Genomic DNA, 22,440 nt, shown 5'->3' on the forward strand with positions numbered 1-22,440 from the left:
GATTAGTTTTATTTGAATTTTATATTACATACTCTATTGTGTTTGTGCAATGTTTTGTGTCATTTAAGTTATGTCTTAACTTACTACCTGAAAGCAATTTTGTAGTGAACGTATGCCTTACAGTTTGTAAATGTGAAATTTCTACAATAAAGTTTGATTAAAAAAAAGAAAAAAGAAAAAAAAACCCATGATCTCGCGAGTACTAGTTTTTGGCGCGCGAACAAGATAGGGAAGTGACGTTCTAGCCACGCCCTCTGACGGCTCCAGCCCACGCGCACCAGCAGCCGTCCTAACATAAAACTGAAGCAGCATGGTCAAGGGCACCGGCTCGGAGAGCGCAGATAGGAAGCACTAAGCAACCCGGAGGAGAGGAACCGCGTGTCAAGGGTGTCACAGAAGAAGTCAGTCGTTTTAAGCTGTGTTAAAGAGAAGGTGAGAGCTTTATCTGTAATCAACAGCTAGCTGAAATAGTTTATATTTAGCTGTTGGAGGTGCTAAGTCTACAGTCACACTGTATCTTTAGGCTTTACAACAAGTTAAAGACTGGTAATGCTAAAAGATATAAGCCCTCGTTTTAATTGACGATAGGCTATGTGTTGTTAAATGCTGAATATATATATATAATGTATATCTATATTTAATTTACTACTTGAGTCCTCTTTATTATTTAAGTCTCCCACATGTATGTAATGCTAACGTGTCTTAGCCTGTTCAACAAAGCACACAGGAGCGGAAGTGTTAAATACACCTGTCAACTGTTAACAGACAGTGCTTCATTACACTGTAGATGTAAATCGGTTTTCAAGTTGTTCTTTGTAACGTTGCCAGTGCACCAAGGGCGCCATAATGAGGAGAGCCTGTAGTCACGTCTATCAGGTCCCATAGGGCAGCGTAGTGTGCTCTGTGCTGGTGATAAATACGGCTATAGCTCCCTTGAATGACCCTGCTGCTCAGGGGTAACCGTGTCAGTAGGTAGACATTACCCTGTCCCTGCCTGCTGACCTTGACAGGCAGCAATAGGCTGCTGCAAAGATAAGCTATCTTTACTACAATATTATTCATAGCTATAACCTCTAGACTGCTTTAAAATGACCCTACCTGCATTTAGACATTTAGATTCCACATTTTGTTCCTGAAATTGCCTTTTAAGAGACGAAATGTTAACATATGGAAGGATAGGAACTGTATGGTTATAGCTGAGCTGAGGTTGGGCAATATGGCCAAATTCCTATATCAAGATATAGGATTTTTCATATCTCGATAACGATATATATCCTGATAAAGCATGTTTTCTGGTAATTTAACATTACAATGAGACCCTATGAAATTAACACACGGTGAAGCCTATTTATGGATAATCCTGTGTGAATAAATCTATCACGATAGAGATGATATAGAAAAACGCATATGATAGACTTTTCATTTTGTTTTAACGATATATATTGTCATTTTGCCCAGCCCTACCCTAAGGTGTTTTAGGCTGAAACATTCAGCACTCTTTTCAGACGAGCAGCAGGTGAATTTGACAAGCCTAACTGCTGACTGTAGCCGGTTTCCCCCCTTAAAAGACCATTTAGTTACTGTATAACATTACATCTTAGCTCACATATACAGTAAAGTGTTAGAATATTGAGAAGAGACTTAATTGCAGGTTATTTGTAGTAATATTAGTCTTTTGAAATGATCTTGACTCTGTTCCACTAAGGCATGCATACACCCTGGTGCCACCTGCTGGGGCTCCTGTGTATAGATGTAGCGAGTAGGGCAACTATTGAGAAAGTAACCACCAGAACCTGCGTTCTTGTAAGATAAAACAAAATCAAAAAGAAACTGCCATAGGAGGACAGGAGGTAATTGTCTCGGTTGCATTAAAAAGCAGCAATGCATCCTGTGTTGGAGCTCGTGTCTACAATTCACAATGTGCAGCTGTTTAAGGAGTACGTCTTGTGCGAGCCTTATAAATGGGATTTTGCCTGCATCACTGTTCTGCTTCATTTTTCCCATGAGCTAGTCAAAGCTTTTCCCCCAATGTGACTCTCACATGATAAGCCACTGCACAATGACTCCTACGCACCCCTGACCCCTCTCCCCCTCTCAGCTCCTCTGTTGCTTTTTTTTCTTCTTATCTCACCCTTTCTTTTTGTCTCCCACGTTACTGTTTCCCTCACCTGTCTCTCTGTTCCCTGATCTACCTCTGTCCTTTATTTTTGAGGACAGAGTTGGTCTGAAAGAGTTCTGTTGCCTGAAATCTGAAAGACTCGGTGACTCGCTTTTTGCCTTTTTATAAAGTGTTATTCTCTCCATATTTGAACAGTTAAAACAGTAATAAACACAAAGCAATTACAAATAGTTGACTGTAATGTTTGTGCAGTGAGGGCACGGCACTGGATTCCGTGAAGCACGGGTTAATACGAGGTTTGTCCTGATGATAAATGGTGATGTAGTGAGTTAATAATGATTTGTGGGATTTGTTCAGTTATCCTTAGTAGTGTTATTTCCGTAATACATTAACCATAGAATATCTGTATCGTACACAAAGTGTGGAAATTAGTTCACACTTTGCACCTGTGTTTTCTTATGTTATGTCATTTGATCTCATCCATTTGGTGTCTCCACCTGGGTGCATAGGCTTGAATTCCAAACATTCGCTGCCGTCCTTAAATGACTTTATTTCCTGGCACACTGTGCATGTTACCGGTAAAGGTTCAGCTACTAGTTAAACAGGTTATCACTATTTTTTTGTTATTGTGTGTGGCTTCTGGGATGCCTCAGAGCTCTAACAGTAACAGGAAGAAAGAAAGAGGACTTCTTCTTTGTTTTTTAATTAGCGAGTAGTCGATATGGCTTTTCTGGGAACAATGGACAGATGAGGACTGATGAAAAGAGCATCCAATAAAATCATTTGATACTGTTTTATGAACTGATAACAGATTGTTCTGGCATGAGTTGAGTTGCTGTTGTCTGTCTTTTGCAGCAAGAGCTGAATATGCACAAACACGGAGTATCAAGTGCATTAAAAATACCGTTTGGACAAATGTGCTCGGTCTTTAACGCCGTAATAACCGTTATTGTGATGCATTTAAGCTCGCACCGACTGATTATAATTATGTGATGTAATGTTTTTAAGGTTTAACTTCAGTTGTTGATGGAGTAGTGGAGCATGTCAGCAGTTTGAAAAACATGCATGCTCACACTTGTCCCGTTTGATTCAGTTGATTTGGTTATTGAGATTGATCCAGTTATTGCATGAGAGGGGGGAGTTTTCACCTCCTCTCAGTGACTTTCAACCGACTTCGCAACATGTTGCAGCAAAAGTGGTGAAACAATCATGTCTTTCTCTCTTAAAAAGGATTGTTGCATGTACTAAGACTTGAGGAAGCTGCTGTTGCAACACGTTTTACCGTTTTACCTGGAAACCAGGGAGGATGTCGCGTCTAAAACACTCACTGATATCTAATCTGCCTGCAGGGCGATGCAGTCCTCGACATTAAAACTTAGATAATGCTTGATTAGAAACCATTTCCTGTTTTTAACATTGCATCATTTATAGTTTTTCTCTCAATTGCTCTGCATTACTTTGAGGAAGAAGTGAATGAGAGTAGCACGTTGTTCCACTTCTTTTATGAAACCTTCCTCACCTATTAAAGCCATGCTTTCCTGCTGTAATTTAACACGTCTAACAGACCTCAACTGAAGGGTGTGACTCAAGCTTGCTGTTACTATCTCTTGCGCACACGTGTCTGAAAGTCATTCAGTGGAGATACAAGTTCTTTCAGTTAGTCATAGTCAAACACTGCACCAGGAACATGGCCGCCTTCAAGGACACAAAATGCCTTTTACTTTTTAGAGCAGTTCCTGAGTTTATATCGCTTATGTCCGTCCATAGGTTTCTCAACTGAAAAAGTAGCTAATCTGATTAAAGTATTAAGGCCCTGCTTGGTATTTTTGGTATGTAAGATTATAGACATAGCTCTGCCACCTTAGAGAGCAATTAGCTTTACAAAGCAGCTTAGCCTGTTCTGACAGCAATTTTAAAGTCTGTGTTCGCCAAGTGTATTTAAGATATGTTACAAAGCGGGCTATAAAAAAATAAAAATAAATGGGAAGGCTACAATTTCTTTTTAGTTTGTGACCTTAAGTCTTATGCACCGTGTTTTTTTCTGTCGCTTTATGACCCGTCAAGGCTGTAAAAGTGGACGGACTCCTGAGGCCCTCTGAAGCCAAGCCTTGTTCTAAAGTTAGCTGAACTTCATAACGCCTGAAATACCGAACATGTTCTCTGAACTTAGCTATTGTGTGGCCCTCTTCCAACATGTATGCAGCCTGATTTGCTTTATTAAAATACACTCTGAGTACAAGGTTGGGCTTTTTCATCTCTGCTGTCTTGGAAGTATGCTGCAGGAGTTTAGCCAGGCCGTGCTTTGGAGCTGCAAATTAGGGCAGACAGGCCTGCCAGCCCGATCGTTAGTGTCCCATTGGCTTTCTCCCAAACCAGCTCTCCTCACGCAATGTCCAGTTTGGGATCTCCCTCCAGTGGAGCTTGTGAATTTCCCTGTGCGATCATTATAAGTCGTTCATAATCTCTCCAGGCTGAATACATTGAACAAATGGTGCACAGATATAGCGCTGAGCCTGTTTGATGATGTAAGGCCTATGTGGTTTGTGATTGAGCCGACTGTTGACAGTGTTTCATTCAAGTCCAAAGTTCGATCTCTGTGGTAATGGTTTAACCTCTGAGGCCATTTACTTCTCACTTAGCTGTTGTTGTTGATAAGACCAGGCGTGTTTGGGTGGGTTTTTTTGTCCGTTTGTTCTTCTTTGAAAGTCAGACGGGGTCGGAGAGGCCTCTCAGTGCAATCATCCAGTCTGCTCAATAGACTGGGACCAGGGGATTCTTGAGAGTGGCTTTTCTTACGGCTCAAGATATTGGTTGCTTTAAGGTGGAAAGGTGTGAATTACTAACAATGTGTCTTTTATTCACTCTCTCATGGTTGCCTAACGAGTCATTCGAAAATACCAAGAGATGTAGACGATACACGATTCTCTCTATATAGCCTTTTGTTGACTATAATGAATGATGCCATTCTCCGCTCCATTTGTCTTCTCTACAGGTTTATTGTTTATTTAAAATCATTGTGTAACTTTAAACTGCTTCAGTTGTTAGCATTCCTTTTGTATAAGCCGTATGGAACAAAAACACACCTGCACGCCATCATGCTTTTGTTGTGAACAAGGAAGTGGAAGTAAATTCTACTACAGGGAACAAATGTCACTGCAAATGTCACTGAAGAAGAAAAGTGGCAGTGCTGTCGCAGACAAGTAAATATGTGGTTGGACTGCACCACATGAGGAAATATGTGTGATTATTGTTCAATATTGGAGTGGCATGGTTCTTGAGCTATTCTGCTGTTTGGCATGTTTCACATAATACCTGGCCTCAATAAGAAATCGTTCTTGCTAAATCAAGCAAAGTAACGTCTTTGTCACCACGGCCACATTTCCATCGCTTCACTCTCCTTCCTCAGCCATCGTGCTAGCTAACCTCGCAATCACCACCAGATTGACTTGGATTACTCTGAGGGTTTCTCTGAACCCTTTGGCTTTTGTCTGTTGCCAATTTAGCCTCTGGGGCTGATGCCAAACTTTCCTGGGTTTTACATGTAGTCAGAGAAATTTCGGACAACTCTTATTAGATGGGTTTCTGGGGATTAATCTGAGGTTAGGTGACGGCTAGCTGGAGCTTTATTGGATTGGCCAAATGAGAAACAATGCATGGCACTTGGGTTGTGATGGTAACTGCATGACCGCAATACCGCGGGGTGGACCTGGACCTAGTGTCCGTCACACCGCTTCATCTCAATTGGAAGCCCTTATACATTAATTATTTTTCTGGATGTCTGTGCAATGAAGCACCATTTTTTTTTCCTACATCACTCAAACGGCACACGTCACATTTACTGGTCGCTATGGCGGCATGGAGGAAAACAGTCAGACCTAAATGCGGTCAGGTATCAAGTTAGCAGAACAAAAAGCAGCAGTGGGAAACATCTCGGATGATCCCAAGAGAGTGAGATAAAAATTAGTGAACAGTTAAGTTAGTGTATAGCCTAATTTTGTAACCATTCATGCTGGTTGTAATCAACATTTTAATAGTTTTCCACGCCTTTGCTGTCTAAAAGTTTTGCACAAAAAAAACTGAAGGCCCGAGGGGTCGGTGTTATGGGGGGTTGTGCGGGCCGGCGGCAGCAGTTAACCGCCAGACTGCAAGGAGGCGTCAGTGTTTCACCACAGTTAGAAAAATTCAATACTGTCACAGCCCTATATGGCACATATATCCAAGGCTCCATCTAAATCAAATCTAAAATGTTTGTGTCTGTGAATGTGGCAGTGTTTGTAAGATGACTTCAGATGAGTTCATCTTGTTTCAGGCAGCCTTTTGCGATGTGTTCATTGTCCATGTTAATTTCCCAGAGATGATGGAAATGCAGTGAATTGGTCAGCCCTAATACCCAGTAAAGAAGAGTTGGCCCGCTGACTTATCATACCTTATCATAAAAGCAGTCTGTGATAACATAAGCTTGTCTGGGCTGATTGACCGCTACAGTCACATTCAACAGCTACAACTGAACCACAGCTAAATTCTGTGTTTCTATCTAACCTTAAAGAAGAAGTTCAGTATTTTTAAACCTGGGCCCTATTTTTTTTTTTTTTTTTTTTTTTACAAATTTGGGTGTCAAAATGACTTTTGGAGTCGCTCCAGTAGATGTCCTCCGACGTAGCCGTGTTACGGACCCAATGGCTGCAACATAATCCTTTGGGCCAATTGCGCCCGATCACAGCACATCCACTAAAAGTGCTTGTTTTTGATTGTTACCCTGGGTGTCCGACAACATTACATAAATTATCCCTACAAAGATCGGCCTTGTTCTTAAAGAGTAAGATCCATATGATTCCAGAAGGTTTTTGTTCCTGCGTCATTTAAAAAATAGGGCCCAGGTTTAAGAATACAAAACTTCTCCTTTAAGTCATGAATTAAGTACAGATATAACTACATTATACTTGGTTAACTTAGGTATTGCATAATAATATTGTTAATCAGTTTATGTAGTCTGTAGGATTCACAGAATTGTAACTGAATGGCCATCCTCAGCAGCAGCAAGAGGCGATTAAGTGACACTGCAGCGTGCGAGTGTCAAATATCAGTGAATCGACAGGAAACTCACTGAGTAGTCAGAAATTCTATACTGACATTGTGTCTCTCATATATTCATTTAAAAATAGATGCGTCCTCTGAAAATATGAATAAGACGAACTGTGCAGCAAAGCGTGTTTTATGAAAGCAAAACGGTCCTGATTAGTTATAAATATATAAAAGGATAAAGAGCTGAGAGGACCCGTCTGACCTTTCATACAGAGCAGGCCTCTCCCCTGAGGATGATCACAGGTCGGCCTCCTATAACATCGCTATTTTATTACTATAGTTGAAAATATATACACAAGAGTTGCATTTCAGGTCTTGTTCCCATGTTCCTGCTTTGTTTGGCTTGTCTTTTGAATCAAAGCTAGTGGGAAGCTGGTTATTCCGGTATTGTATTCTTCCGGCTGTGGAGTTCACATGGAGGCATGGAGTCTGTGTTGACCTGTGCTGGACACTGGGCTTTTGTGCTGAGAAACAGTGGAGCCTTTCTAGTTAGCAGCAAAGGAAACCCCATGGATGTTTGGACAAGAGGTGGGACGTGTTCTTTGGACACCCCATAGAAAGCAAACCGTGTACACACAGCACAGAAACCTACCAGCATGTTATACTTTAAATGTCTTGGAGTATTAAACATCCTGTTTTACACTTGAGACATGGCTGTTTAATAAAAGGGAAAGTATTTATAGCCACCACGTCTGCAGAGGATGAATATTTTACACTCAAGAGTTTAAGTGGAGGTCATCTTCCAAAACGTCACACACTGAGAGAAAGAAAATATTCATCTTTTCCTCTTTGTTTCCATTTTTAGATTCCTGTGAAGCAGCGATGGACCAGGCAAGGTCAACGATATCCAAAATTGTGAGTATTGTCACCAGTAATACCACCCAGTATTGCCATAAGCAATAATCCACTTCAGAAATGAGTGTTATTCTAACTGTTCTTGATACATAATGAATGTTTTTTTATTCTTTTCATCTTTTGGAATAAATACTTCTTACTTCACATTCCTTCATCGCCTTGCTGAATGATAATAGTAGTGGTAGTGAAGGGCAGATGAAGCCTCATGGGCCTTTCTTTCTATTTATGCTAGAAAAAAGCCTCTGAGCTTTAAACTCTGCAAACACTGACATCTGGTGGATTGTTAAACTTACAGCGGCCCTGTTCATGACGGGCTGAAGCACCACCACACCTCGAGTATTAATAGTTTTAGTCTCACATGTGAGCCTTAAAAGCCAAAGAAGCATGCTCACATCTACTGCATTAGATATACACATTATAGTGAAATATATTGCAGTGAAATAATTGACACAAAATATGAATGAACCTTTTTGAGTGTTTTTGGGCTCATTTTTCTAAACTTTGATTGGTTGATATTCATGACACATTTCATAGCCACAGGGTGATCTGTTAAAGACTGATATTCATAAATATCTTATGGCTTTTATTACATTGTTTTAAATTTTAATTTTAATTTAGTCTTTATGTTTTTGTTTTTTGATTTTAGTTTAGTTCAAAAGTAGTTTTATTTTGTTTTTATAATGAGAAATTGACTAGTTTTAGTTTATTTTTTTTTTTTTTAATAAGCGTTGGTTTTAGATTTTCAGGTCTTATGAGGAAAGCCTTGATTTAAAGAAGCTGAAAAAAGTAGGATGAAAGAATGACATGAAATATGATAACATTGATTATTTAATTAATTGTCCTATTCTGTTTGACGAGAGACACTGGCCTAATAAAAATAACCTATAGAATGAATAAACAAAGTGGTTTCTCAATGAAAAGCTGAATTTAGCTGCAGTTCTGTTTAGTTTTAGTTCGTGTTGCATTGTTTTGTTTTTTTAAACTGTTATTTTAATTTTTATTTCAGTTAATGAAATATTTTTTTCACTGCTAGTTTTAGTTTCAGTCTTAGTTTTCATTAACTATATTAACCTTGCTGAGAACCTTCACAGACATGCACACTTGATGGCTCAGCAAGTTTCAACACCGCTTAAATCTATAGGCATTCTATTGTGAAAGCAGTGCGCAGTGTTGCAAGAGAAAGTCTTGCAAAGTTACATGTTGATGAAAGAGTTAATAAGTACTGTATATGATCCGGTATTTACAATCACATTCACATCTTTGTTTTAAGTCATCATACACCCACTGAGCTAATAGTTAATAACCCCCTAACTGCTACCCAAGCACACGGCAAATCATTTAATAAAATAATTTCTAATATTGTACTACACAATAATGTATTGCGTCTTACTTTCTGACGACTATACCAGAATGTTTAAGGAGAATTAGTTTCTTGTAGTTCCACCAACTGTGAACTGCCAGCCCTCAACAAAAAAAGGGGCTGACTAAACTTTTTTTTTTTGCATTGTTCCTGGCACAGTACAAGACAATTGTGTAAAAATTTGTCACAAGACTGTAACTGTAAAAGAAAGTAGTTCTTCCTTTTTTCTCTGGCTGATCCTCCTGGTAGCAGATCTACAGAGTAGCACTCATTTTTTTTAGTCATTTTTCATCATCTGTCTTTGTTACCTCTCAGAAAGCAGCTGCTGTGAGTTAATCTTGTTATGCTCTTGTCTTAATTCTATATTCATGAATATTATTTATAAAATGGATATTTTAATCTGACTGGTACATGATGAGGTTGTGCTGTTCCAGATTGTGTTGAGTTAATTTTACAAGCGTCAAATGTTTTGATCACACTTACAAAGTTATAAATGTAAATGTGCCTATTTGTTTAAAGAGTAACAGTAAAATAAAGATGTAAAAGGAGTTGGAGATCATAAAAGTGAAATGAAACAGAAACTAAGCTCTTTTTTCTTACTTTAGTGGGTATTTACTCCAAAATTCCTTTTAAAAACTTTTTTTTTATTACTACTTTTATAATAAACTACGAGGTCTCAAGATTCCTTCACTACAAAAAAACCCAGCAAACCCATTTAAAGCTAATAAAACAAAGCAACCTATGCTGGAGACAGAAATGTTTTTCTTAAACCTGGAAAACCTGAAGTTGGCCTTTTATTACTGATGAATAGGGATGGGACAAAATATCAATACAGCAATATATCGTCGTCATGACTCGTGTAATACAGTTATCAATATGCTGGCGTCAAATATTGATATTTTAATTTACAAATATACGGCGCTCTAAACGGGGAAAAAAAACTGGTGGCGCTTATGACATTAATCTAAATTTAATTTAGTATCAAATTATGTGAAACTGACACCAAATTGCAGTGAAAAAATACATTAATCCTTCACATTACCTTCTTAAGGGCATTCTGTGTTCTTCAGTTAATCATATAATGACACATCACGATATCTGATTGTCTTGCAATACATCAAATATGGCTTAATAGCTGTATCGTGATATTATAATTATCGTGGGCCGTGTATCGTATCGTGAGTTACCCTGCGATTCCCACCCCTACTGATAAAATAAGTATTGATGAACTTTTTCAGAAATTTTTTACCTATCAGTTCAACCTATTAGACCCTTTTTAAAATGATGGCTGCTTAGAGTGGTATCAACACTGCATTGTTGATGTTGGATCATTTAAGGATGAGCTTTTTAACATTAACATCCATAAAACATAATTCTGTGACATCTCAAACAAATAAAGAACATCTTCTTCTCCTGGCTGTATTTGTCTGCAATTACAGTTTAACGGGGAGCCGCACTCCTACACCCGTTTCAACTTGACCCAGAACATGGAGGGCGATAACAGTCAGGTGGAGATGAAGCTGTCGTCTGATATAGATGAGGAGGTTGGGGGAAATGGCGTGGGAGAACACCTCAATCACAACTCCAACCGCAAACCTTACGTGGTAAATAAGATTGGACGCACCCCCAAGAACCTCTGCTTCATGGTAGCTGCCACCCTTCTGATCTTCATCATAGGTAAGAGGGGGTTGTTGAATGGGTTAGCTGAGATGCATTAAGTTTTCATCACTCTAAAATAATGCGTGAAGTTCCTCAAGGATCAATCTTAGGGCCACTACTATTTCAGTAGACTGTTTGTCTTTCCCCACCTTTGCTGATGACACAACTTTTGTTTTTAAAGATGTATTTTAGATGTAAGCAACTGGAGCCACAGTCCAATCAGCATAAAGCTTCAACTAGTCCCTCTCTGAGCAATACAGAGAGACTAACACTAGCTTTTATATTTGGCTTAAAGCTTTGTTATTTTGGGTTGCATAACAGATTCATACGGTTCAGTAATGTCCTGGTCTAGCAAATTATAGTGATGACTCAATGCACTCTTTCCTGTCTTCCCCCCTGTTGTCCTCATCTGACACCACTTCAGGGTATTTGATTGGCTTTCTGGTTCATCGGAAGAAGGATGTGGCTCCCAACTGTGCTTCCTCGACGCTTCCTCCTGAAATGTATGTTGCCCCTGAGACGGGTGCTGCCCCCCTCATGGACTGGGACGATGTCAAAAAGCTGCTTAAAGAGAGAGTTTCTGCTGCCAAATTGGAGTCTGTGTTCAGGTGAATATAAACCCACACTGCTTGTAGAGATTGCTGTGAGGCATTGCTTGCTCTTTTCCAATGTGATTTATTTTCATTTGTATAAACAATTTAAATGGTGAATCATTGTTTATTTCTTTTTACCTTTTATTCTTATTTCCGTTTATTTCTTTCCTCCTATCTCAGTGAGTTTTCTAGTTCCGACCATCGGGCCGGTTCTTCAGGTGATGAGGTTCTGGGTGCCAAGGTGCTCAACAAGTTTCATGGGTATGGCATGAAAACCTGGACCGATGAGCACTTTGTGAAGATTCAGGAGGCCCACAGTTCAGACGTGAACAGTATTTCTTTCAAGAATGGGACGGCTGAGCGTGCAGATGGATTTCTGTCTTACAGTGCCACTGGGAAAAAAACGGTAATTTTCGAGCCTTATTAAGTAAATCATGAAATATTAAGTGGAGAAAAATTAAGTAATTTTTTTTGTTTGTTTTCTTCAAGGGTGCCGTCTTGTTTGCACATTACGGACAGGAAAATGACTTCAAGTGGCTGAAGAGCAACAGCGTCAACATGAACGGCAGGGTGGTGCTGGTCAGAAGTGGTAGGATCAGCTTAGCTGAAAAGGTGGGTGCTTTAATAATACACTCCACTGTCGTCTTCCTTTTGCCTTAATCAAATAGTTTTTAGCTGTTAGTGGCAATAATACTTGATACCTGGTCATGATTAGATTTGTGTCTATACCCTTTTGCCTGTTTGCTTACAGGTCGCCAATGCTGCCAAAATGAACGCCTCTGCTGTGCTGATCTACCCGGACCCCACAGCTTATTCTATGGCAGAAAGCACCCCGCTGTTTGGACATGTGAGTGTGAACAGTTTAGAAACTAAAATGTTGGAAGACGAAACCCACTTATTCATTTTTTTTGTCGGGGCACTAATAATAATAAAAACATTGAGCATCTTCAAAGTGACTTTTTGAAGTTTTGGCAGGGAGGTGGATTTCCGGAACTGCAAGTTCTGGTTTCTGTTCGTAGTACGCTTGTAGTCTGAGTAGTATTGACCAATCACGTATCAGCAGGCTGCGGCGTATGCAGGAACAGTCCATGAGGAGAACAAAAGCAGGAGGAACGTAATGCACCGACAATTTAGCTTCTTATTACTCTCTATAAACAGCTGAACTTGCTGCAGATGTCTAACAATCTGCTCTAGATCTAGAATTTAACTTGAGATAAATTCCCTGATGCTGTGTCACGAAAGCCGTTTAGCGTTCAGATTTCCCGAGTTCCTCGAATGCATCAGAAATGATCGATCCGATCACGGTCAGCAGGCATGTTCTGATGAACACTAAATGCATCTGTTTTTGGCTGACCACTGGGGTCACATGGGTCTGTATGTGACTGACTCAGTGAAAGTACCATCACTCACTCACTCAGTTATTCAGAGCCGTAGAGAGAGCGCGACATCGCAATGGCGCATTATGGAGCATGTTGGACCTCCACTGACGCGACTCTCTGTCTGTACGGCTCTGGATTCTTTGTTCGGGGAGTAGGCGGGGCTGCTCCTCCGCTGCTTGTCCACTCTCCTCACCTACGTCCGCAGCGCACACCTGCTTTCAAACACGTTGTCATCGGCCTCATAAGGACAGTCCTTGTAACACATTGCCCACAAAAGCGAACATTTACCTGATGCCGTCAGCCACATACTAGGTTTTGACCTAGTCTTGTTTTCAGTCTGTAACTTTATAAATGGTTGTTAAATAGTCTCTTGGGAACAATAATTAATAACGGCAAACCGTTTTTTTAAATACAATGTGCTCGAGGGGAGCTTATCCTTAAACCTAAAACTTTCCATCTCTCCTTCTGTCTGTCTCACACAGGTCCACATGGGTTCAGGGGATCCCTACACCCCAGGTTTCCCCTCCTTCAACCACACCCAGTTTCCACCCGTCGAGTCTTCAGGCCTTCCAAAAATCTTGGCTCAGACCATCTCAGCAAGCATGGCTAACACCATTTTGAAGTAAGGTTCAGATATGCTGTGGACCATCTGAAACAATGCACTTAAAAAGAGGTTTTATTACAGATAATAATAATAATAATAAGATACTACTGTAATCTTAACACCAAATATTGTAGTTGCTTCCACTGGGTTAATGTTTATTGTCTGCGTCCCACAGGCAGCTGGGGGGTCAGAGTGGGCCTGAAGAGTGGGGAAGCATCTTCAAACTGGGAGGAGAGAGCGACATTGTCACTTTGGAGGTCAACAACGTTCTTACTGAGAAGAAGATAGTCAATGTCTTCGGGGTCATCAAAGGCTTTGTAGATGCAGGTACGATCAAATCATCATACAACAGGAGAGACAAACATCTAAGAATATGAGTGATAAATGTCGACTCACCTTTTCTTTCTTTGTTTTCCTTTTCATTTCAGACCGATATGTGGTTATCGGTGCCCAGAGGGATGCATGGGGTCCAGGTTTTGCTACGGCAACTGTTGGCACCAGCGTCCTTGTTGAGTTGGCACGTTCCATCTCAAACATGGTGGAGCATGGTAAGTTTCGGCAGCTGATTTTCAGCGTGAAATCATGCAAAATTTTTATTTAATAAAGGATGTACCCTTCTTGTCAGATCCTCCGAATGTCAGCTCCATTCAAAATGTTGTTCTGCTCCTTCTGTTATAAATCTGCATGTTTTCCTCTTTACAGCTCAATTCAGGCCAAGGAGAAGTATTGTGTTTGCTAGCTGGAGTGCTGGGGAATATGGGAGTGTTGGTGCCACCGAGTGGTTGGAGGTGAGAAATGAATTTTACACTTCAAAGTTTTCTCAACTGTTTCCTTAGTTTATGCAGCTATTGTTACACTTATCTGTGATAGAAGTCTTCTTTAATTTGTATCTGTATTTTTTGATTATCCAGGGTTATCTTTCCTCTCTGAGCATGAAAGCCTTCGCCTACATCAACCTGGATGGTGTTGTAACAGGTGCGTATTAAGGATGGGCCATGAATTTCAAATATTGGAATATGTTGTCATTAAGTTATAAAACATCGAAAAGTTCAAGCGACTATAGTCCCATTTTAATAGAATATAATATTTGGTTGTGATGCGTTGCTACCACCAGACGGTGGCTGTAGCGCATCTGAAAGCTGTTGGCGAACAGCCATTAAATAAGAAAAGAAGAAGAAAGTGCCGGTTAAATGAGCGTGGCGTTGTGAACCCGAGATATAAGCGCTGGGTCTTTCTCAAACCGGACCCTCCCTACTCGCACGTCGTCTTGGAGTGAATCCGTCGGGCATCACACTTACGCCGGGAACACACCGGATGCCGAAGCGCTGCGAAGCGCCGCGCAACGAAAATCGCGCGCGAGCCGGAGCACTTCCGTTCACACCAGACGCGCATTTCTCCGCGCCGGTCGACAAGCGCCTCTGCTCCAACGGAGCACCCTTCGTTTAGGTGAAGGGATTAAATACAGCGCCGAGCTTTGTTTCAAGTCACAAATAATAAAGGCTACGTTAATGGCAGTGAGGCAGAGTCACTCCAGATTATGAGGAAATAAACTAGCAAGGGCAAACTCAATTGTGGTAGCGGTAGCTTGCCGTGGCACATCCGGTAGCTGCCAGGGGAGATGCCAGGAGCTATCGTGAACTGATGGAACTAATAATAGTCCGGTAGCTTCCAAGACTGACGCGGCAGGTCACTGTATTTTCTGGCAGTCCCACCAGAGCTTCCCTGAACAAAGCTGCTGTATCGCAAACGGCTAATATTATAACTATTACTACTAATAAAACTACCTATCATTAGTAGAACATGTATTGACTATCTTTAGTCTTCTTCATGTTTCTCCACTTTGAGTCGGCTCGGTAACCAACACATGTACGGTTAAACAACCGTGTTGCTCCGCCATCCTCGTTTATTGACTTCGACAGACATTTCACAATAATACACTTCACTTATTATCACGTATTTTTGCTTGAAATGCCCAACCCAAGTACTTATTTCTGACATCCTGCTAAACTCTTAGGCTTTTAAAAATGTGTAACTTTAAAAAGCCATTTAGTATGACACTTGATTTCCAGAATGGCTGAATATCAAACTTGTTTTCCAGGTAAGGATGGATTTAAAGTAGCAGCGAGTCCCTTGATGCACAGCCTGATCCAGAGCTCTATGAAAGAGGTACATTAAAAGCTGGAGGTCCTTTAATGAATTACCTTATTTGTTAATTTTAAGGGGAAATATTTGATACAGTTCAATATGTTTTTTCTATGAATTGGCCAAAAAATTGATCAATTTGTGCAACTTGTACTTTCTTCTCTGTAGGTGAACTTGCCAAACACGGGTACCTCTCTCTTTTCTAAATTTGCAAGGAGCAACTGGGAATCAGAAGTGTAAGTCTGACCGGGCTGTTGGTGCAGTCGGTGTTTATTTATCGCCATGACACTTTTCTCACTACTATCACATCCACTGCTGGAATGTGTCAGATCGTTGTCATTCTCATGTTTAATGTATTTTTCCACCTGCATCGAGATGAAGCTCCACTAAAGCTACATCCTCTCTGTGTTTATTCCAGGTTGGAGCCGATGAGGGTGAATAACGCTGCCTACCCATTCCTTGCCTTTTCCGGCATTCCCTCAGTGTCCTTCAGATTCAACTCTGATACCTCAGTAAGTCATCCCGGTCAATCAAGTTCAATTAATCTCAGTTTGATGATGGGACGCATCTCTCCTAACTGATTCTCTCTGGTTTCCCCTCTCAGATCTACCCGTACTCTGGCACATTGCTGGACACCCGGAATAAACTGAACACTGCCACATCCAACCAGGCTTCTGGGCTGGCTGAAGTAGCAACCCGATTCGCAGGTCACATGGTGCTGAGGCTGGTCCATGATCACCTGCTGCGGTTTGACCTGACAAAGTACGACAAGATCATCCGTACGAACGTGGCTCAGATCAACTCGAAAGTCTTCGCTGTCAAAAGGGTGAGTGTGCAGCTTTGTTTTGCTCTGACTGTTATAGCTGTAGTTTCTTAGAAACTGACAGCATTGGGAGGAAGAAGAACAGATAGTTTTTTTTAACCTCCCTGTTGAAATTCTGATCTTAGAGTAGCCAATTCGTCTTTTTTACTATCTTTCAATTGTCCCCTTTTTTGTTTAGTTGCAGCTTTAATTAAACCCAGATGTGTCCAAAAGCTGCACATCCTTTTAGCTGGTTAATCACACTACATTACCCCTGTGTCTGTGTGTTTCCAGATGCAGCCCGGCATGCTGCCCAAGACCCTGACGGTGCAGTGGTTGATCTCAGCCTCCGGCTCGTACAGCCGCGCCGCCCGCGGCCTGCTGACAGAAATCGACAACAGCAACCTGGATGACATCGAGATGTGCCGCGTCATTAATGACCGCATCATGGCTGTAAGACTTCTATAACTTGGGGTTCATCTATTTGAAATGGGTTCACGTGTGGTGGAAAAGAAAGGGGTGTTTACTTTCGTGTGTCAATCAGAATTAAGCACGTAAGGTTGTTTGCTGTCAGTCCAATCTGATCCAAGCACCGTGACACGGTCCTGATGATTGACAGAAGTATTGACCTTGATTGTTTTTTTTGGTTTTTGGTTTTAAACCAACAAACTAGGCGGAGGGTTATAATGTTGCTCACCGTCAGCACTATGTTGTGGTGACATGATTCTGCTGCATGTGACCTGGTATAGCGGAGGTGCTATAAAAAGAACGGCTCTCACCTACGACTCAGCTCCCGTCGTTCGCACCAAAGAGCCGTTCAAAAGAATCTGATCGTTCTTGAACGTCACACGTTACACATCCCATAAAGTGCTGTGTTTTTGATTTTTGTATGAAAAAAAAAAAAAATTAAATTACATCTTTGTGTAGACCGAATTTAACCCACTGCTGCAAAATGATTTTGGAGAAATGTCGCTACAATCGTCACTTTCGTCACCCTTTCATAGCTAAAATGAAGAAATGATCAAAGTCATAAAATGTGTTTCTGACACGTGGATGTCGTAACCGTATTTTAGATGGTTGAAAAATGGTTGAAATGAGGATGTTCAGACCTGCTTTTTCCCCGTTATTAAATTTAAATGTTGAAATCCCGGATGGTGCTCACTGGGAAGGCAAAAATAAAGATTATTTTTGTGCCATTTTATCTTATTATCATAGTACTGGAGCAGTGTTTTGAAAAGAAATGATTTGAAAAAAGCAACTTTCAAGCTTTGGAAATGATAGGGAGGAGCTGATATCTAGAGATATTTAAAGACAAAATAACTTCTCGTTGATCATCAAAGCAGACAATCATCCATCATTTAAGAAAACTAATATTCCTTCTTTCCGTAATCCGGTCTTCCTCTTGTCGTTTCTGTAGGTGGAGAGGAACTTCCTGTCCCCCTATGTGTCTCCCAAAGAGAGTCCTTTCCGTCACATCCTGCTGGGCTCGGGTCCTCACACTCTCAAGGCTCTGTCCAGCCACCTGGAAGCCCTCAAGGTCGACCACCCCGACGCAGACGCCGACCTGTTCCGCAACCAGTTCGCCCTGGCAACCTGGACCCTCCAGGGCTGTGCCAACTCACTAGCAGGAGACATTTGGTCTTTGGATAACGAGATCTAAGAAATGTTTCCCCTCTCGTTCCTCCGTCATGGTTTGATCCTCTCATCACAAACGGCAATGTGAAAACCAGTAGGCTGTGATGATTCACCGACGGTCACAGCGTCACAGATTTAAAATCAGCTGATTGAGTAAATGATAAAAGTGGAGCCTTTTCTAAATGAACCATAACAGCCATCACCTCTGTGTTATTATTATGCTGCCGAAAATGTACTTAAGCCTTCAGCGTGAACAAAAACAAGTTTACTAGATCATCCTCTTGTTCTTTAGTAGTTCTTTATAGTTTAATTGATCTAAATGTGGCATTTTGAATACTTTGGTGCTAGTAACATCTACCTGAAACAGCCTTGTCATGTGGCTGTACAACCTAAACTGGCATTATCCTTTTGAATGAGTTGAACGTAGTGAAAGTGATGCGTTTTCAGCACAGTATCATCGAGTCACAATCTCAGGAAAGGCTGTATTTATTTGGCAGCTCGGAGGTTAGTCCAACTCTAAACGGCGGTAGAATACTATAAGCTAACAGCTCTCCTTTGTTTACCATAACTCTCACAGGTCAATACTGCTGGTGTTTCCAACTGCTGCTCGAGCCTCGCGTTCAATCGGAGCTGTCGCATTGGTAGCTATAGTTTCATACTGTGCTGAAATGTGCTACACAACTCATCGTCAGAGATTCAGTGTTTCCCCTGAAGTAACCTTGAAGTAATTGGACAATCAGCGACTTGAAACCATTTAATGAGTCCCAGAAACGAGCAATAAAAAAACCTAAAATCTGAATCGCCCACCTCCTGACATGAGAGCAAACCTCTGTAGGCCTTTAAAAAACCAAGAGAGAAGGTCTCCAACCATGTGGCACTGAAACAAACCGTACGTCTATTTATTGTGTTATTTATTTATCAGTGGCAGGGTTCACTATAAATAGTTTTTTTATCGCCTTTTATAAAAAAAATGATATATAATTATCGGAAGCAGTGCCTTCCATAATTATGACAGTTATACTGTCGAAATGACAAAAGCAGCATCTGCTAACAGGAGTGCACATGCGGACCGACGGCCCGTACCGAACACAGAAACCATCAGGAACCTCTCTGCGAACCGCACAACTCTGAGGGGGTTTACTTTAACTGACACTGGATTGGCAAACATTTACTGAACACCTGTCTGTGTCGGTACGGGTCCTTGGCGCATGTACACGCCTCGTCCTGACGCCATTATCGGGAGCAGTGTCTTCCATAATGAGCAAAAAGAAGAAGGTAGTTTTTACTCTACCAGTGTGTGTCTGTATCGGAGGCAGTGCCCTCCATATTTCACTGTAGGGGTGGATGTTTTTATTATCGGGGACAGTGTTTCCCATAATGTTTGTATATAGAGTACATTGCTACACATTGCTGCACACGTCTGCATCTTTAGAAGCCGCCTATGATTTCTCCTCGCTAACGTACCTCTGTGGCCTCCTCAGGTGGTGCTAAGTTTTCACACGAGCTCTTATAAAAGCGCTTCACGTCTGTCCGCTTAGCAAAGACGCTTCATGTGTTCTTCTGTTCTGTCTCTCTTTAATCAAACGCTTACAATGTGTGTGATATTTTCTTCTGACTTTACATGGATCCGATGTGGAAGGTGTTTTTACTTTACAGATGAATAATGTTACAAACATGTCTGGGACCACTGTGATTACAGCCGTGTGGTCCTGTCAGTAAAGATCACCACTCTGCTACATGGGTTTCCTTTTTAATGATTCAGTTGGTGTGAAAGTACTTTTTACTTTCTGTTTTGATGTGTTCACTCTTGTTGAAAGATTTCCTTGTGCCTTTTTGTGTCATGACTGCAGTATAGAGCTGAGTTTCTAAGTACAGAAGAATACTTTAATGTTTTGGAGGATGTATGTTTGGCTTGTTTTGTTTAGTTTTCACATTTCTATTCCTTTTTTCCCCCCCTGTTATCTGCTTGAATCATAAGTTACTGGTTTAAAAGCCTGTTCTGCTACATCGGAAAAGTTACAAGAATGACAATTGTGAAAAATGAAAGGATTCATTGTAAATTGGATGTAAAAATTACACAGTGAATGTTGCAGTCGACATTGAGCTCTTCCTTTTAGCTCAAGTCTGGTCATTAATTTCCGTTATTTTATTCTGAAAAACCAGCTGACTTTACGCCTCCAGTAGAAAATAAAGATTGAATTGTTTTAGATCAGAAGCCTCTTTACAAAGATCTGTGCACCATTCATAGATGAGTGGTTTAGCTGATCTGCTGGGCTGCAGTAAAGTGTGTGCTGGAGGTTTCATCTCTGATACTGACATCTTGTTGAGAACATGCAAAATCTCATAAGATGCACATGCAAAATTGGTCTTTCAAATTTCTGACAACCAGCTATTTGGAAATTGTTAAAATAACAATGCATTTTTTTTCTCACTGTACAAGTTTTCTGAGCTTTCCATTCTTGTTGCTGCAATAAACAATCACATCACAAACACCGAGTCCTGCTATGTTTGTTTCTCCATATTATCTGTTCTCTGCCTGGACGACGTCTTTTACAGACGCATAACTGCAGAGCTGTGGTAGGCCTACACTTGTTTTATAAGGTAATTAATTAAATGTTCACTTTGAAATGAACAATTCAATCATGCAAACATTATTACATTTGGTAATGTCTGTATAAAACCCTGTCAATGATAACTATGAATCTTCCTTAATAATTCCCTCTGTTAACTCTATTCCTTCTACAACATTTATTATTTTTAGACACAGCTGCTTTACATTAGAGCCTTGCTGCCGAATGTTACTGATGTATTATGTAAGCAGCTACATATGTAAATCATTAAAGCCCCTCAAATCAAAACTGAGTTTGGGTTATTTTGACTAAAATGTGCACAAGAAAGCTGTTTGCACTTCATCTTTTAAATGCGACCCATTTCTCCGTGCTCTCCTCTCATATTGGCATGAGAAGGATTTTTAAAGCTAAGCTTGTGTTTAAATATGTAGAAACTCGAAGCCTTCAAAGTAAAGTAAAAACGTGGACATGTGTCTAGCGGTCAAATACGTTTGTAAATATCCTTTTATAATTTTGAAAAGGAAACAAACTAAAAATATATGGTAAAATTATAGATTAAAGAAAGACTTTAAACACGGCTTTACTGAAGGACACAAGCAGCTCAAATTCAGAGGAAAATAAGTGTTGTGACAACGTTTGACCAGTTGATGGAGACAAAGTCAACCATATGATTTCTTTCAATTCTAGGCTTAATGTTACCTTTAGTCACTCAGTAAAGTGTGTGGTTTCATAAAGTGGTTTCATAAAAAGTTTGAATTTAAACGACTTATACAAAATATTTTCCTGTCAAAACTTAAGAGGGAAATAATTTACTACACAAGTACTTCAGCTTGAATTTGAGTACCATTAATGATTAATTTTGCTAACTTTACTACATGTCTATACTGCTTATAGTTAAAATAGAAACTATGTTTTTTTTTTAAATGTCTCAATAAAGACCCTAAAGCACTTAACTTGTTAGTAACAGCTGTAGTCATGTGTAGTAATATTTCAAAACTGCAGCCTGTTCCTTTAAGAGTGGGCTGACAGCCTGAATGTGTACCAGAGATGTGAGAGAAACAAAGAGCTCTCACTTCGCCATTGAATCCTGTTACCGCAGCAAACGTCGTCACAAAGAGTGGTGGAGGAAATACAGACAATGCGCCAACTTTGATACGGAAAAATTAAGAAACAAAGAAAATAAAAATAACAAACCCTCTTTTTGTTATGAGCAGGATCCAGACCAGAGAGGATACATGCATGAAGAGAATAAGATCATACAAAATGCTTATAAATTAGTAAATAGATGTGATGATGCTAACCCAGTTTGAATCATGATTGTGAAAATTAATGTTTTATTAAATTACATTTATTTCAGCATGCACAAATCTGTCTTTTTGCCAAACAAAATTGTAATTAAAGGATATTTAAAAAACATGCAGTATTAGACAAAATTAATTTGTTTCTGACCCTCTTGCAATAATAATGTTTACTGAATATTTGACTTCATTATACACAGTCCCATTGTTTACAGTCAAAACAGCTTAAAATATGCTTGTTCTAACAAACTGGGTTTAAGCCACAGTGTCAAGCCAGGTACACAAAATAACAAAATAATACATTATTATTACAGTGCAGGGGAAGGCAGAAATCCCAGTGGG

At 40.2% G+C, this 22,440-nt stretch overlaps 1 protein-coding gene across 1 annotated transcript; it reads left to right on the forward strand.

The window, feature by feature from the left end:
• Positions 1–313: 313 nt before the first annotated feature.
• On the forward strand, positions 314–20,345 carry LOC138611701 (transferrin receptor protein 1-like). The gene is made up of 18 exons (XM_069684899.1): positions 314–432; positions 8,007–8,056; positions 10,856–11,093; positions 11,500–11,683; positions 11,849–12,074; positions 12,158–12,280; positions 12,420–12,515; positions 13,530–13,669; positions 13,827–13,978; positions 14,080–14,199; positions 14,354–14,439; positions 14,563–14,626; positions 15,750–15,817; positions 15,962–16,029; positions 16,212–16,305; positions 16,398–16,619; positions 16,890–17,048; positions 18,013–20,345. The coding sequence occupies exons 2-18, from the start codon at positions 8,024–8,026 to the stop codon at positions 18,253–18,255; spliced, it is 2,316 nt and encodes a 771-aa protein (XP_069541000.1). The 5' UTR covers positions 314–432; positions 8,007–8,023; the 3' UTR covers positions 18,256–20,345.
• Positions 20,346–22,440: the final 2,095 nt, after the last annotated feature.

Source organism: Semicossyphus pulcher, unplaced genomic scaffold (assembly GCF_022749685.1).
Source record: "Semicossyphus pulcher isolate SPU_LCO1_2020_fin unplaced genomic scaffold, fSemPul1.0.p SCAF_7, whole genome shotgun sequence".
NCBI classification, from domain to species: domain Eukaryota; kingdom Metazoa; phylum Chordata; class Actinopteri; order Labriformes; family Labridae; genus Semicossyphus; species Semicossyphus pulcher.

Bases quoted from the DNA above. Each gene is read 5' to 3' on its own strand.
- LOC138611701 (XM_069684899.1), top strand. From the start codon at position 8,024: ATGGACCAGGCAAGGTCAACGATATCCAAAATT. The intron at 12,075-12,157 runs GTAATTTTCGAG...GTTTTCTTCAAG, and splicing joins GTGCCACTGGGAAAAAAACG to GGTGCCGTCTTGTTTGCACA. The intron at 12,281-12,419 runs GTGGGTGCTTTA...GTTTGCTTACAG, and splicing joins GGATCAGCTTAGCTGAAAAG to GTCGCCAATGCTGCCAAAAT.